This window comes from Eleutherodactylus coqui, chromosome 12, assembly GCF_035609145.1.
Source record: "Eleutherodactylus coqui strain aEleCoq1 chromosome 12, aEleCoq1.hap1, whole genome shotgun sequence".
Classification (NCBI taxonomy): Eukaryota; Metazoa; Chordata; class Amphibia; order Anura; family Eleutherodactylidae; genus Eleutherodactylus; species Eleutherodactylus coqui.
In genome coordinates this window covers 124,644,196-124,660,259 of record NC_089848.1, presented here as the reverse complement: position 1 = coordinate 124,660,259, position 16,064 = coordinate 124,644,196, and the positions used below count along the sequence as shown (strand labels likewise).

At 47.2% G+C, this 16,064-nt stretch overlaps 1 protein-coding gene across 1 annotated transcript in view; it reads right to left on the bottom strand.

The window, feature by feature from the left end:
• The window catches only part of LOC136587231 (macrophage mannose receptor 1-like), a 327,799-nt gene that overhangs the window by 311,573 nt on the left and 162 nt on the right, over positions 1-16,064 (bottom strand). Inside the window, exon 2 of the mRNA XM_066585788.1 lies at positions 15,207-15,320. Coding sequence (XP_066441885.1) covers positions 15,207-15,302 — 96 coding nt within the window. The 5' untranslated portion in view covers positions 15,303-15,320. The remainder of the gene's footprint in view (positions 1-15,206; positions 15,321-16,064) is intronic.

Genomic DNA, 16,064 nt, shown 5'->3' with positions numbered 1-16,064 from the left:
TGCAGGCTCTTGCTTCTTCCTGGTTCCCGGCAGACTATTGCTTTCTCTACGAAAGGCTTTAAATCCCTGCCTCCAGAAACACACGTGCCTTCAGCCAATCACAGCCAATGACAATGATGTCATTGAATGGCTGTGATTGGTTGTGTTTCTGGAGGCGGGGATTTCAAGCCGGGCGTCCAGAAAGCAATACTCTGCCGTGGACCAGGAGGGAGCGACAGCCTGCAGCAGCACCGCAGATCGTCTGAAGAAGTAAGGAATGATTTTTATACTTTGCTCCACTGTATTGCCGGCGTATAAGGTGACAGTTGGGGGGGTCGTCTTATACGCCCCGTCGCCTTATACGCCGGTATATATTTTTATTGTAACACATTTCTGGATGAATTGCTGGGAAGGGGTTATATATTTAACCCCTTCCCGACAATTCATCCTGCGATCGCCGGCAGCCCGTTGCATTCAGTGGAACCTGCTGTATTGCCGGCTCCATTGAATTCAATGGGCAAACATCGTTCTTCTCTGCTACAGCTGTTACAGCTATGGCAGAGGAGAACGATCTTTACGCTGACAGTGGGGGGGGGGGGCACTCTTGCCGCTATTGTGGCTTAATAGTGGGATCTGGGAACTTGAGATGCAGCCCAACATGTAGCCCCTCGCCTGCCCTATCTGTCACTGTGTCGTTCCCATCACTTTCTTGAATTGCCCAGATTTTCACACATGAAAACCTTAGCGAGCATCGGCGAAATACAAAAATGCTCGGGTCGCCCATTGACTTCAATGGGGTTCGTTACTCGAAACGAACCCTCGAGCATTGCGGTAATTTCGTTCCGAGTAACGAGCACCCGAGCATTTTGGTGCTCGCTCATCTCTATTAAATATTTAAAGGCAAAATATTATGTGGCCAACAATAAATTACAAAAAGCTCTATAATTTTAGGGACGATGCTAGGGTTATTTCTATCTAGCAGAAGCCTTCGCTCTATACGTAGAACTTAACTAGAGAGTATAAATGAACCCACAGTAAAAGAAATTACAGATATAATGAAGAAATCAAAGAGAAATAAATCCCCGGCCCGGGTGGTTACTCAAATGAGGACTATCAAAATTTCAGCTTTTCCCCAGCCACACAGATAATGAAAGTCTTTAATACAGCAATGTTCCAGGGGTCCATACCAGCTGAAATGTTACAAACCCCCATAGCGATGATTCCTAAACCAGGGAAGCCCACCTTTACCCCAGCAAATTTTCAACCCATATCTCTTTTAGGGCTCCCACACACTTGGGTTTTTTTAACGCTGCGTTTCTTTTTTTTTTTACGCCATTGTCAATAGGACTTTCTAATGTTAAAAAAGCATAGCAAGTTTGTGCTCTGAAATTTTTGTGCGATGCGTTTTTAACATTAGAAAGTCCCATTGACAATCGCATTAAAAAAATGCAGCATGAAAAAAATGCAAGTGTGCGGGAGCCCTTAAACAGCGACACCAAACTTTATGCAAAGATTCTGGCTGACTGACTTTTCCCAATAATACCCTCATTAACTCATGGGGATCAGGTTGGCTTTGTGGGAGGCCGACAGGTCTCGGACGGTACCAGAAGGATTGGGGGGCTCGGAATGCCTTCTTTGCTTCTGACACTGGATGCAGAGAAGGCAATTAACAGGATCCATTAGGGCTACGCCTACTCTGCACTACAAAAATTTGGATTTTCTGGCAAGATTCTAAAAGCAAAGGCAATAATGTACAAACGGTGCGCTAAACTTGATGAAAACAGGATGGAGTACAAAAAGGCAATACCGCAATATTAAAAAATACAAGAAAAAAGTGACAGTGAAGGTAAAAAACAACAATATATCAATGTAAAAAATACTAACCCAGCAGCAGCAAGTGGAGAACGGGAGGAGAAGGCAATAACCAGTAGTAAAGAAAAAGCACAGAGCACACGTGTGAATTGCAGGCTCTCCCAACGGTAGCGGCTGCAAACAGATACTGCGGGCTGGGGGTGACGTCACCTAGCCTCACTAAGGAAGCTAAAAAAGCCCAAAAAACTCTGCTGAGAATCGAGACCTAAACACTAGTCTCTTCGTCAGGGAGAAGATTCTAAAAGCAATCCAGGCCTCGCACTCCCTACCCTCGGATAAAGTTTAGCAAATAGAATTCTTTCAAATCCCTTTAATATCACTGATGGCACTCGTCAGGATTGTCCCGTTTCGACCATTCTTTTTAGTTTAATTATGGAGCCTTTGGCTGAGACTGTGCGCATAGATATGAATATCAGGGGGAAAGCACTCAGACAGCATAAATTGGGACTATTCGCTGATGACATTTTCCTACTTTTTCATCCCCCCAGGTCCTTGCGCGCAGTTTCAGCTGTAGTGAAAGTCTTTGGTCGGGTGTCATATTATAGGGTCAATTTCACTAAGGGCTAATGTCCACGGGTATTTTTTCACTGTGTATCATGTGTGCGTAATATGCAGTGAATGGAGGCAAGGGAAGTCAATGGACTTTCATTGTTCCATACATACAGTGGTTTCATATGGCAGTGTGTGTTAAAGAGCCCTTCTATGGGCTCCAAATTGAAACACTACCCCTACACACGGCATTGCGAGAGGGCAGTGCTTCAAAATGCAGCCCCACTTTGAACACAGCAGGAAATTTGAAAAAAAACAAAACCATCAGTGCGCATGTCCATGACGTCAGATTTCCGGACATGCGCAGTGCATACTCAGCCGATACGCGGTCTCTGATGGCTCTCTGCCAGCAGAGAGAAAGAGCTCCATATGTGTAAAATGGACATAAGCCCTAAGTCTCAAATCCTAAATATTAACATTCCCTCCCACCGCAATGATGCTATAAAAATGGAGTTCCATTATCCATGGGATAAGATCACCCTCCCCTATTTGGGAATCAATATTATTGAAAAAATAAGAGGTAATTAAATTTTTAAAAGTATCTTTTGCCATATTTAGAATAAAAGAATCTAAATAATAAAACAACATATTTGGTATTGATGCGTCAATAAAAGTCCCATCTAGCAAAGTAATGCGATATTTACTCCGCACGGTGAACGTCGTGAGGAAAAAAAGAAAGAATGCCAGAATTGCACTTTTTTGGTCACCCCGTCTCCAAGAAAAAATGTACTAAAAAGCTATCAAAATGTCGTATGTACTCTAATACGCACAACTAGATTGACGGAAAAGTACAAAGTTATGGTTGTCAGAGGATGGCGGCCGAAAATAATTTAAAAAAATGTAATATCTTTGAAAAAAAGTACAGAGAAGAAAAAACTATATGAAATGGGTATTTTAGTAATCCTACTGACCTTCAGAATAAAGTTATCAGGACATTTTTGTAGCAGTCGGTACACTGTAGTAACAAGACGCAAAGATGGTGGAATTTTGTTTCGTTCCAAGTTACTATACTTAGAATTTTAAAAAGATTTTCAGTACATTATATGGTGTGATACATAGTACCACTGAAAAACACCGATCATCCCGCAAAAAACAAGCCCTCTGACAGCTGTGTTGATGGATAAATAAAAGAGTAATGATTTTTTTAAAAGGGGGGGGGGGGGCGGGGAAGGAAACCGAAAATGGAAAAAAAAAGGTCCGCGTCCTTACAGGGTTAAATCCCTTCAGATTAAAAACCACATTGAAAATCAGCTTCCCTCGACTCTCTCGCTTCCTACATATCTTTATAATTTCTTATTCAAACCGCCCCCTCTTAAATTAAGTATGCGCTTTTTCTGCAAGATTTATGTGGCGAAAAGAGAAATAGAGGAGAAATACTACAAAAACCTGGGAAAGAGGCATGAAATCCTCTTTCGCCCTCAGGCAGTTGTTCGCTGGGGCCATGGAAGCACTCTGAACGCCAATCTTCTGGAGACTCACTACAACCTCATATCTAGATGGTACTTCTATTAATAAGGGTATGAATAAGATAAGTCTTTCAATTTAAAATATTGCTCCTTTTGCTGCTGCATCACACGGTTTACTCATGTTCAGTCTTTGATCTATTAGTATTGTAGTGGCCCAGCAGACCACTCATGGTACACTTGTCCTGTTTCACCTGTCTGAATGCCGTCTTTGCATCCGCAAGGTGACGTCTGTAGGAGAGACCCTGTGTCTCCCCTTTTGCTCTAGTCAAAGAGCTCAACTCTGGTGTCAGCTAGCCTTCCATTGACTGACAGTCTGGTTTAATCTTGCTGGTGCAGAGCCCAAGGGTGGGAAGCAAACATAGAAGTCCCTATGCAAGAGTGCGGGAGAGGGAGAGGTTATAAAAGGAAGTGACGCAGAGCAGTTAGTTAGACTGAGCCAGGAGCGAGTGAGGAGAGGTTGCAGTTACCGCAGTCGGCAAGGAGGAGTACTTCATCAGTTATCGTTCCCAAGGTCGAGTGTGGTAATCAAACCCGCTCCCTTGGCATCTACAGCAGAGAATCCAGAAGATCCTCTCAGAGGTCTAGCTTCACCTAAACAGTGAGTTATAGCTACCCAGTGAAGCTCAAGACCGGATTTATATATATATATATATATATATATATATATATATACACACACACACTTTTTTCTCTGCCTCATCTAATACTACAGTTAAATCTAATTCAATTGTTCATCGGAATTCAATAGTGGAGAAAACTGTCTGATAAATCAAATCTTCGGTAATATAAGAGAGCGTTGAAGATAGAGTATCAGTGAATCAATAATGCTGCATTCTTCAATATTTGTTGTAAATACCTTTCCTAAAGATTGTAAAATTAACCTGTTATTAAAAAGTTCCAAAGTTAGTAAATCTGCTCACTCTCAGATTGCTAAACTAAGCTGGACTGGTCTCCGTTATTTCTGCGTCATCATCGTCCGGAGGGTCCAAATAGAGTGTGGCGTCACCGTGACAAAGTTTAGACCTCCGGCCATACCTACGGTAAGTTCATTTGGGGTGTTACAGTATACCCAAGTCTTTTTCACATGTGCTGCTGCTTAGCCCAATTCCTCCCATTCTGTATGTGCTTTTTTCATTTTCTTGCCCAGATGTAGGACTTTGCATTTCTCCTTGTTAAATACCATTCTGTTAGTCGCCGCCCACTGGGCAAGCTTTTCTAGATCTTTTTGAATCCTCTCTCTCTCTCTGGGCCAGGACAGAGCCTTGTGATACGCTACTTGACACATTCTTCCAATTGGATCTGGAGCCATTTATGACCACTCTTTGAGTACGATCACTCAGCCAGTTGTGAATCCACCTAACAGTCTCCTTGTCAATCCCAGATTTATTTATTTTTTTAAAAATAAGGATGGTATGAGATTCTTTGTCAAATGCTTAGTTAGGGCGCCTACCCACTGGCGTTTGCGATTTTCGTGCGTGAAAAACGCAGCGTTTTCCGCACATTTTTCGTGGCTTTTTCGCGGCTTTTCCGTTAATTTCCATTGACATTCATGGGTGCATTGAGAGAAAAATAAGGACACATATGCAACTGACAGTTCCTATGTTAAAAATTGCAACGGACCGAAAAAAAAAATGCAAGTGGACAAGAACACATTCTATCCTAATTGCTCTTCAGAAAAAACGCAAAACGCAAAGGAAAAAAAAAAATCGCAAGTGGGTAGGCACCCTTAAAGTCAAGATATACTATATCTTGAAACATGTCAGCTGTATACTCAAGAGAGAAAGAGTCTGCAGGAAGGAAAGCAGTCTTGAAAAGAAGACATTTGAGCTGCATTGCCTATGGAAAGCTGACCTCTATGGAGGTAACAAATGGTTGGGCATTAGTGCATTCAATGTCTTGGTCTTCTCCCTCTAGTTGTTTGGACTGCCCGATTGACATCTATGACGCTGAATGATCAAACAGCTACTCAGACTGATCCATGTGGACTGCTTCAGAGGGTGGGTGGAATTGGGCACTGGGTGAAGTAGAACGTGGGTGTTCATGGCCAACTGGTGTAAATGCATAGGCAGAACCACTTCCAAGGAATAGCAGTAGGCTTGCCCCACCTCCTGCAGAACATGGAGCTGTTGCTTCAGTGGGAGCTGCTTGAACTTGGCCCATTCTCTATCACCTCCACCACGGACACATCCCGTTACCCATTGCTTTCTTCATCTTTTTTTTTGCTTTTTTTATTTAGCATTTTTTTGGGTTCACCTTTTCAGCTAACTTTACAGTTTGCAGAAAACCACTACTAGCTGTTTAAGGCCTGCAAGAAATTCATAGCGGCAGGACTGGTGACTTTGAATAACATTTGAGGCCGCTGACACGTAATGTGTGTATTTGTTGTTACCCACTTTTGTTTTATATTAATAAGACAAGAACCGACAACTAAATAAACCGCAATCCCTGAAAGGCACGAAATGTGAGAACAGAAGGCCACAGAGTATAGCTTGTATCTATTGTGAGCTGTCCCTGTTTGGCGAAGCAGAGCTGAATTCCCCAAATCCCACTGTTAGCTGTGTAAGGTCTGCAAATAATTCATAATGGCCAGGCTGGTGACTTTGAATGACGTCTGAGGCCAGAAACAAAGCACTGCAATATTCCCTATGCCAAAGCTTATTTGGTCTGTCTGCTTTGCTGCTATATATGTTGACAGTAGCAGAAATATACCCTCTCCCAATGTACAGACCATGTTTTGTATAGGCATATAAATGTTATGCAGCAACTTTTTCAACTTCCTCCAGTAAAACCCTTTTTAAAGATCTCTGCTGGTATACAAGCTTCTAATACAGCAGCAATATGTCCTCTGTAGAATAGCAATCCTTATTACCAATAGACCACATGTTATATTGGCATATAAACATGATGCAGCTTCTCTGCCCTTTGCTCAACTGTAGAATGGTTATATACAGCTAGGTCATGTGATGCAGGTATCCAATGAAACTCCGTTCCTCGAAGAATAAATTTTATATCACATGAGAGAGTTGGTGCCATTATCCACAAGGACGTAGGAATGAGAAAGCTTACAGCCAAGTGGATCCTGAAACTTTTGAGAACCAAACAGAAGAGGAGATGTGTGGAGACATCGGTGGCTGTTTGAGTATTTTGCAAGAAATGACAAACTAGTAACTGGTGATGAGACATGGATCTGCTGTTATGATCCAGAAACAAAGGAACAGTCTAAGGAATGGAGGCACAGTGGTTCCCGCAGGCCAAAGAAGTTCCATCTGCAAGGGTTAGCACAAATGCAAATGGCAACCATTTTTTGAAATAAGAAGGGAGTTCTGCTCGTGGACTATGTCCCAAAGGGTGGTTCAAGCATCAATGTAACATATTACTGTTCAGTATTGACAAAGCGGAGGCAAAATATTAAGGAAAGACATTGAGGAAATCTCTCCAAAAGGTGTCATCCTGTTGTGTGACAATTCCCCAGTCACACACTGCAGGTGCCAGTATTGCAAAAATGACCTCCTTAGGTTTTCAACTGATGTCCCATCAAAACTATTTGTCTGACCTGGCTCTATCTGACTACCATCTATTCCCTAATCCCAAAAACCGCCTAAAGCGACAACAGTTTGGAGTGTTTGGAAGGCAACTAATGCTGCAAATGAGCGGTCGGAAGAATTCTATTTGCAGGGACTTAAAATCTGCAGTAGAGATGTGCCAAGTGTGTTGACATCCTGGGGCAATATGTAGAAAAGTGGGGCAGTTTTAGCTTCCTAGATGATTTTTTTCTGGGTAAGGCTCAATGCTGATCAGCACCCCCTTGTAGTTCTGGTTGATTACACTATAGAATTCTCATTCCCTCCTGTGAGCTGATTTGTGCACACTGGTCTGTTGCCTACAGAAAGACAAGTACTGGGAAGGTCTATCACAGAATACACAGCCAAAGGAGCACCAGCAGACGTGCCGCAGCAGAACAGAAGATGTGGAATCTATTCTCCAATTTTCCTGATCCAAAAGTCCATTGGAGGGTGAGATTTTTATACCACTTCATACAAAAGAGGAAGTAACAAATGGAAACTATAAAATCAATTCTAAGCAACCTGCAGCCAGCAGATCACATGACCTCATTAGACTTGAAGGATGCCTATATGCACATAGCAAAAGCCACTCCTTGCAGCGAGCAATTGACTGGTCATGTATATTGGCTGATATGTCATTGTGCCGCAAGAAGAGCAGAAGGCAGTACGGAACCCTGGGAACTACTGGAAAAGGAACAGCACCAAATTAGGTATATAGTATAAGAATTCTTTGAAACTACATTGAGATTGTTGAAACCCATAAAAAAAAAAAAGAGTCTGGCTAACCATCTAATGCATGATTATAAATAGAGATGAGCGAACATACTCGGCCGTGCTTGATACTCGTTCGAGTATCAGCGTGTTCGAGATGCTCGTTACTAGAGGCGAGCACCACGCGATGTTCGAGTTACTTTCACTTTCATCTCTGAGACGTTAGCGCGCTTTTCTGGCCAATAGAAAGACAGGGAAGGCATTACAACTTCCCCCTGCGACGTTCAAGCCCTATACCACCCCCCTGCAGTGAGTGGCTGGCGAGATCAGGTGTCACCCGAGTATATAAATCGGCCCCTCCCGCGGCTCGCCACAGATGCATTCTGACAGAGATCAGGGAAAGTGCTGCTGATGCCGGAGCTGCTACAGGGAGAGTGTTAGGAGTGATTTTAGGTTTCAAGAACCCCAACGGTCCTTCTTAGGGCCACATATGACCATGTGCAGTACTGTTGAGGCTGCTTTTAGCAGTGTTGCACAATTTTTTTTTTATATATCAGGCGTGCAGAGCATGGCGTCCTCAGTCTGCAGTCATTGTACTGGTTGGCTGGAATCGGCACATGTGACGGGGGCGGAGCTACGCGATGACGCGTACAAGGGGCGGAGCCAAAACGCCGATGATGCCAGAGGGAGCCGAAGAGGAAAGACCCATCTGCGCAAGCGCGTCTAATCCGGCGATTAGACGCTGAAGTTAGACGGCACCATGGCAACGGGGACGCCAGCAACGGAGCAGGTAAGTGAATAACTTCTGTATGGCTCATATTTTATGCACGATGTATATTACAAAGTGCATTAATATGGCCATACAGAAGTGTATAACCCCACTTGCTATCGCGGGACAACCCCTTTAAGGCCTACTACTGGCCTTTGGCCACTTGACTGCTTCTGCGCTGTGAATTCCACTAGCTCAGTCATACGCACCTACGTCTCACTACAGGCGTGCGCAAAATTGTTTCCTGGCTCTGCTGTGTGTTCCGTAAGGGAAGTCAGCCTCCAACCACAGGCCAATAAGCGGCACATTTAATTACAGCGTTCTGTTTCTGCACTACTGGTAATACAGCATGCTGAGGGGTAGGGGTAGGCCTAGAGGACGTGGATGCGGGCGAGGACGCGGAGGCCCAAGTCAGGGTGTGGGCACAGGCCGAGCTCCTGATCCAGGTGTATCGCAGCCGACTGCTGCGGGATTAGGAGAGAAGCACGTTTCTGGTGTCCCCACATTCATCTCACAATTAATGGGTCCACGCACGAGACCTTTATTAGAAAATGAGCAGTGTGAGCAGGTCCTGTCGTGGATGGCAGCAAGTGCATCCAGCAATCTATCGACCACCCAGACTTCTACGCCGTCCAGTGCTGCAACTCTGAATCCTCTGGCTGCTGCTCCTCCTTCCTCCCAGCCTCCTCACTCCATTACAATGACACATTCTGAGGAGCAGGCAGACTCCCAGGAACTGTTCTCGGGCCCCTGCCCAGAATGGGCAGCAATGGTTCCGAATCCTCTCCCACTGGAGGAGTTTGTCGTGACCGATGCCCAAGCTTTGGAAAGTTCCCGGGGTCCGGGGGATGAGGCTGGGGACTTCCGGCAACTGTCTCAAGACCTTTCAGTGGGTGAGGAGGACGATGACGATGAGACACAGTTGTTTATCAATCAGGCAGTAGTAATTGGAGTAAGTCCGAGGGAGGAGCGCACAGAGGATTCGGAGGAAGAGCAGCAGGACAATGAGGTGACTGACCCCACCTGGTTTGCTACGCCTACTGAGGACAGGTCTTCAAAGGGGGAGGCAAGTGCAGCAGCAGGGCAGGTTGGAAGAGGCAGTGCGGTGGCCCGGGGGAGAGGCAGGGCCAGACCGAATAATCCACCAACTGTTTCCCAAAGCGCCGCCTCGCGCCATGCCACCCTGCAGAGGCCGAGGTGCTCAAAGGTCTGGCAGTTTTTCACTGAGAGTGCAGATGACCGACGAACAGTGGTGTGCAACCTTTGTCGCGCCAAGATCAGCTGGGGAGCCACCACCACCAGCATGCGCAGACATATGATGGCCAAGCACCCCACAAGGTGGGACGAAGGCCGTTCACCGCCTTCGGTTTGCACCGCTGCCTCTCCCCCTGTGCCCCAACCTGCCACTGAGATCCAACCCCCCTTTCAGGACACAGGCACTACCGTCTCCTGGCCTGCACCCACACCCTCAACTCCGCTGACCTCGGCCCCATCCACCAATGTCTCTCAGCGCACCGTCCAGCCATCGCTACCACAAGTGTTGGAGCACAAGCGCAAGTACGCCGCCACGCACCCGCACGCTCAAGCGTTAAACGTGCACATAGCCAAATTTATCAGCCTGGAGATGCTGCCGTATAGGGTTGTGGAAACGGAGGCTTTCAAAGGTATGATGGCGGCTGCGGCCCCGCGCTACTCAGTTCCCAGTCGCCACTACTTTTCCCGATGTGCCATCCCAGCCCTGCAAACCACGTCTCCCGCAACATTGTACGCGCCCTCACCAACGCGGTTACTGCCAAGGTCCACTTAACAACGGACACGTGGACAAGCACAGGCGGGCAGGGCCACTATATCTCCCTGACGGCACATTGGGTGAATTTAGTGGAGGCTAGGACAGAGTCAGAGCCTGGGACCGCTCACGTCCTACCCACCCCCAGAATTGCGGGCCCCAGCTCGGTGGTGGTATCTGCGGCAGTGTATGCTTCCTCCACTAAACCACCCTCCTCCTCCTCCTACGCAACGTCTGTCTCGCAATCAAGATGTGTCAGCAGCAGGACGTCGCCAGCAGTCGGTGTCGCGCGGCACGGCAGCACAGCGGTGGGTAAGCGTCAGCAGGCCGTGCTGAAACTACTCAGCTTAGTAGAGAAGATGCACATGGCCCACGAACTGCTGCAGGGTCTGACAGAGCAGACCGACCACTGGCTTGTGCCGCTGAGCCTCCAACCGGGCATGGTCGTGTGTGACAACGGCCGTAACCTTGTGGCGGCTCTGCAGCTCGGCAGCCTCACGCACGTGCCATGCCTGGCCCACGTCTTTAATTTAGTGGTTCAGCGCTTTCTGATAAGCTACCCACTCTTGTCAGACCTGCTCGGAAAGGTGCGCCGGCTCTGCGCACATTTCCGCAAGTCCCACATGGACGCTGCCACCCTGCGCACCCTGCAACATCGGTTTAATCTGCCAGTGCACCGACTGCTGTGCGATGTGCCCACACGGTGGAACTCTACGCTCCACATGTTGGCCAGGCTCTATGAGCAGCGTAGAGCTATAGTGGAATAGCAACTCCAACATGGGCAGCGCAGTGGGAGTCAGCCTCCTCAATTCTTTACAGAAGAGTGGGCCTGGTTGGCAGACATCTGCCAGGTCCTTGGAAACTTTGAGGAGTCTACCCAGATGGTGAGCGGCGATGCTGCAATCATTAGCGTCACCATTCCTCTGCTATGCTTCTTGAGAAGTTCCCTGCAAAGCATAAAGGCAGACGCTTTGCGCTCGTAAACAGAGCCGGGGGAAGACAGTATGTCGCAGGATAGTCAGAGCACCCTCATGTCTATATATCAGCGCGTTGAGGAGGAGGAGGAGCATGAGGAGGATGAGGAGGAGGGGGAAGAGACAGCTTGGCCCACTGCTGAGGGTACCCATGCTGTTTGCCTGTCATCCTTTCAGCGTGTATGGCCTGAGGAGGAGGAGGAGGAGGATCCTGAAAGTAATCTTCCTAGTGAGGATAGCCATGTGTTGCGTACAGGTACCCTGGCACATATGGCTGACTTTATGTTAGGATGCCTTTCTCGTGACCCTCGCGTTACACGCATTCTGGCCACTACGGATTACTGGGTGTACACACTGCTCGACCCACGGTATAAGGAGAACCTTTCCACTCTCATACCCGAAGAGGAAAGGGGTTCGAGAGTGATGCTATACCCCAGGACCCTGGCGGACAAACTGATGGTAAAATTCCCATCCGACAGCACTAGTGGCCGAAGGCGCATTTCCGAGGGCCAGGTAGCAGGGGAGGAGCGGAGATCAGGCAGCATGTACAGCACAGGCAGGGGAACACTCTCTAAGGCCCTTGACAGCTTTCTGGCTCCCCAGCAAGACTGTCACCGCTCCCCAGTCAAGGCTGAGTCGGCGGGAGCACTGTAAAAGGATGGTGAGGGAGTACGTAGCCGATTGCACGACCGTCCTCCGTGACGCCTCTGCCCCCTACAACTACTGGGTGTCGAAGCTGGACACGTGGTCTGAACTCGCGCTGTTTGCCCTGGAGGTGCTTGCTTGTCCTGCGGCTAGCGTCTTGTCAGAGAGGGTGTTTAGTGCGGCTGTGGGAATCATCACAGATAAGCATACCCGCCTGTCAACCGACAGTGCCGACAGGCTTACACTCATCAAGATGAACAAAGCCTGAATTTCCCCAGACTTCTCTTCTGCACCAGCGGACAACAGCGATACGTAAGCAATACGTAGGCTGCACCCGCGGATGGAGGCAGTGTTCTCTATCCCCATCCAAAACGTGGACCTTTTAGCTTCATCAATCTGTGTATAGTATTCATCCTCCTCCTCCTGCTCCTCCTCCTGAAACCTCATGTAATCACGCCGAATGGGCAATTTTTCTTAGGCCCACAAGGCTCAGTCATATAATTTTTGTAAACAATTTTTATACATTTCAATGCTCATTAAAGCGTTGAAACTTGCACCTGAACCAATTTTTATTTTAACTGGGCTGCCTCCAGGCCTAGTAACAAATTAAGCCACATTAACCAAAGCGATTAATGGGTTTCGCCTGCCCTCTTGGTTGGGCATGGGCAATTTTTCTGACGTACATTAGTACTGTTGGTACACCAATTTTTTGGGGCCCTCGCCTACAGTGTAATCCAATAAATTTTTTGCCCACCTGCATTAAAGCTGACGTTACATCAGCTGTGCTGGGCACTGCAATGGGATGCATTTATGTACCGCCGATGGCTTCCTGGCACCCACCCATGCTGTCGGTCCACACGGAGTTGTAACTGCATGTGTCCACTTCTAAAGAACCCCAGTCTGACTGGGGCATGCAGTGTGGGCCGAAGCCCACCTGCATTAAACATGACATTACCTCAGCTGTGCTGGGCACTCCAATAGGATATATTTATGTACTGTCGGTGGGTTCCAGGGAGCCACCCATGCTGTCGGTCCACACGGAGTTGTTACTGTATGTGTCCACTTCTAAAGAACCCCAGTCTGACTGGGGCATGCAGTGTGGGCCGAAGCCCACCTGCATTAAACATGACATTACCTCAGCTGTGCTGGGCAATGCAATGGGATTTATTTATGTACCGCCGGTGGCTTCCTGGGACCCTCCCATGCTATCGGTCCACACGGACTTCACAATAGGGAGTTGTACCTGCCTGTGTCTACTTTTAAAGAACCCCAGTCTGACTGGGGCATGCAGTGTGGGCCGAAGCCCACCTGCATTAAACATGACATTACCTCAGCTGTGCTGGGCACTCCAATAGGATATATTTATATACTGTCGGTGGGTTCCAGGGAGCCACCCATGCTGTCGGTCCACACGGAGTTGTTACTGCATGTGTCCACTTCTAAAGAACCCCAGTCTGACTGGGGCATGCAGTGTGGGCCGAAGCCCACCTGCATTAAACATGACATTACCTCAGCTGTGCTGGGCAATGCAATGGGATTTATTTATGTACCGCCTGTGGCTTCCTGGGACCCTCCCATGCTATCGGTCCACATGGACTTCACAATAGGGAGTTGTACCTGCCTGTGTCTACTTATAAAGAACCCCAGTCTGACTGGGGCATGCAGTGTGGGCCGAAGCCCACCTGCATTTAATCTGACGTTAGCTCTGCTGTCCAGGGCACTGCAATGGGATACATTTATGTCCAGCCGGTGGGTTCCAGGGAGCCACCCATGCTGTGGGTGCACACGGAATTCCCATAGCGGAGTTGTACCTGCCTGTGACTATTTATAAAAAATCGCGGTCTGATTGGGGCATGCAGACACCTTGACAGAATGAATAGTGTGTGGCACATAGATTCCCCATTGCTATGCCCATGTGTGCAGCTCCTGATGGCGGTGGCACAGGATTATATTTCTCATTGCTTCTGTACAGCATTGTGGGCTATCGCCCCGCCCCTTTTAAAGAGGGTCGTTGCCTAGCCGTGCCAACCCTCTGCAGTGTGTGCCTGCGGTTCCTCCTCATGGCAGACGCACTTATAAATAGACATGAGGGTGGTGTGGCATGAGGGCAGCTGAAGGCTGCGCAGGGACACTTTGGTGTGCGCTGTGGACACTGGGTCGTGCGGGGGAGGGGGGGGGTTGGGCAGCATGTAACCCAGGAGAAGTGGCAGCGGAGTGTCATGCAGGCAGTGATTGTGCTTTGTTGGAGGTAGTGTGGTGCTTAGCTAAGGTATGCCATGCTAATGAGGGCTTTTCAGAAGTAAAAATTGTTGGGAGGGGGGGCACTCTTGCCGCTATTGTAGCTTAATAGTGGGACCTGGGAACTTGAGATGCAGCCCAACATGTAGCCCCTCGCCTGCCCTATCCGTTGCTGTGTCGTTCCCATCACTTTCTTGAATTGCCCAGATTTTCACAAATGGAAACCTTAGCGAGCATCAGCGATATACAAAAATGCTCGGGTCGCCTATTGACTTCAATGGGGTTCGTTACTCGAAACGAACCCTCGAGCATCGCGAAAATTTCGTCCCGAGTAACGAGCACCCGAGCATTTTGGTGCTCGCTCATCTCTAATTATTAGGCATCAATGGGAGATGCATTCTTTTTCAGGGATCTCACTCTATCATGCCCATATGCTCTAATAGGTACATGGACAGGTTGTCCTTACAAAAGAACCTCTTTCCCCACATAGAGTGAAATGTATTAAGACGGGTGTTTAAAACTATGACACTTTTATGTGAAAGTTGCATGCACAGGCTCACATGGCAAAAAGTTCAAAAAAAATTCACAATCTAGACTTGCAGCTTTTTATGTCTGTTTTTACTAGATAAGTCACCCACATAATGTTTACGTTACCTCATCACATCCAGGGTTCAGATTGATAACTTCCTTTTGATCATTTGGCAGCAGTTTTCTTTTGCAAATATATGGAAACGTTTTCTCGCACGTCATGTCTGCCCACTGTCCGTCCTGTATAAGAATTTATAAGATGTGAATATCACATATACCAAAGATCATTACCAGCAACTTGTACAGTGTCCTGATCACCTGCTTTACATCACTTTACAGTGTGAAGATAGTTTTCTGGCTTCCTGCAGCCACCACTAGAGGGAGCTTACTGAAGACAGGTATATTATGGAGTTTGATGGATGCTGTATACATTTGTATAAAAAAACAGGCACACTTCACACAGTGATATCACATAATACACCAGTGTGTGTTGGGCCAAGGCTACATGCATGCTGTGTATGGATATATTGTGAGCATTGAAACTGCAGTGTAACAATATGTGATATTTTATATTGCTAGTATCAGAGTGACTGATGTATAAGATTACATATCAGTGATTTAATCTGGCCAGTTAATAATTACAACATCTTAATCATATAATCATAGAATGGTAGAGTTGGAAGGGACCTCCAGGGTCATCGGGTCCAACCCCCTGCTCAGCGCAGGATCACTAAATCATCCCAGACAGATACTTGTCCAGCCTTTGTTTAAACACTTCCATTGAACTCACCACCCGGGTTCAGAGTGTCATTCACTGAAAAAAGCCAAAAAATGCAATACCTGATATGCTGCAGAGCAGGCACAGTTGACACAGGCACAATCGCGATAGGGCAGGCGCAATCGCCTTAAACCCTAATAGAATGCAGTCCGCTAGACTATGATATGGAGGAGCAAATTGTTCAATGCTGACTAATGTGCTAATGC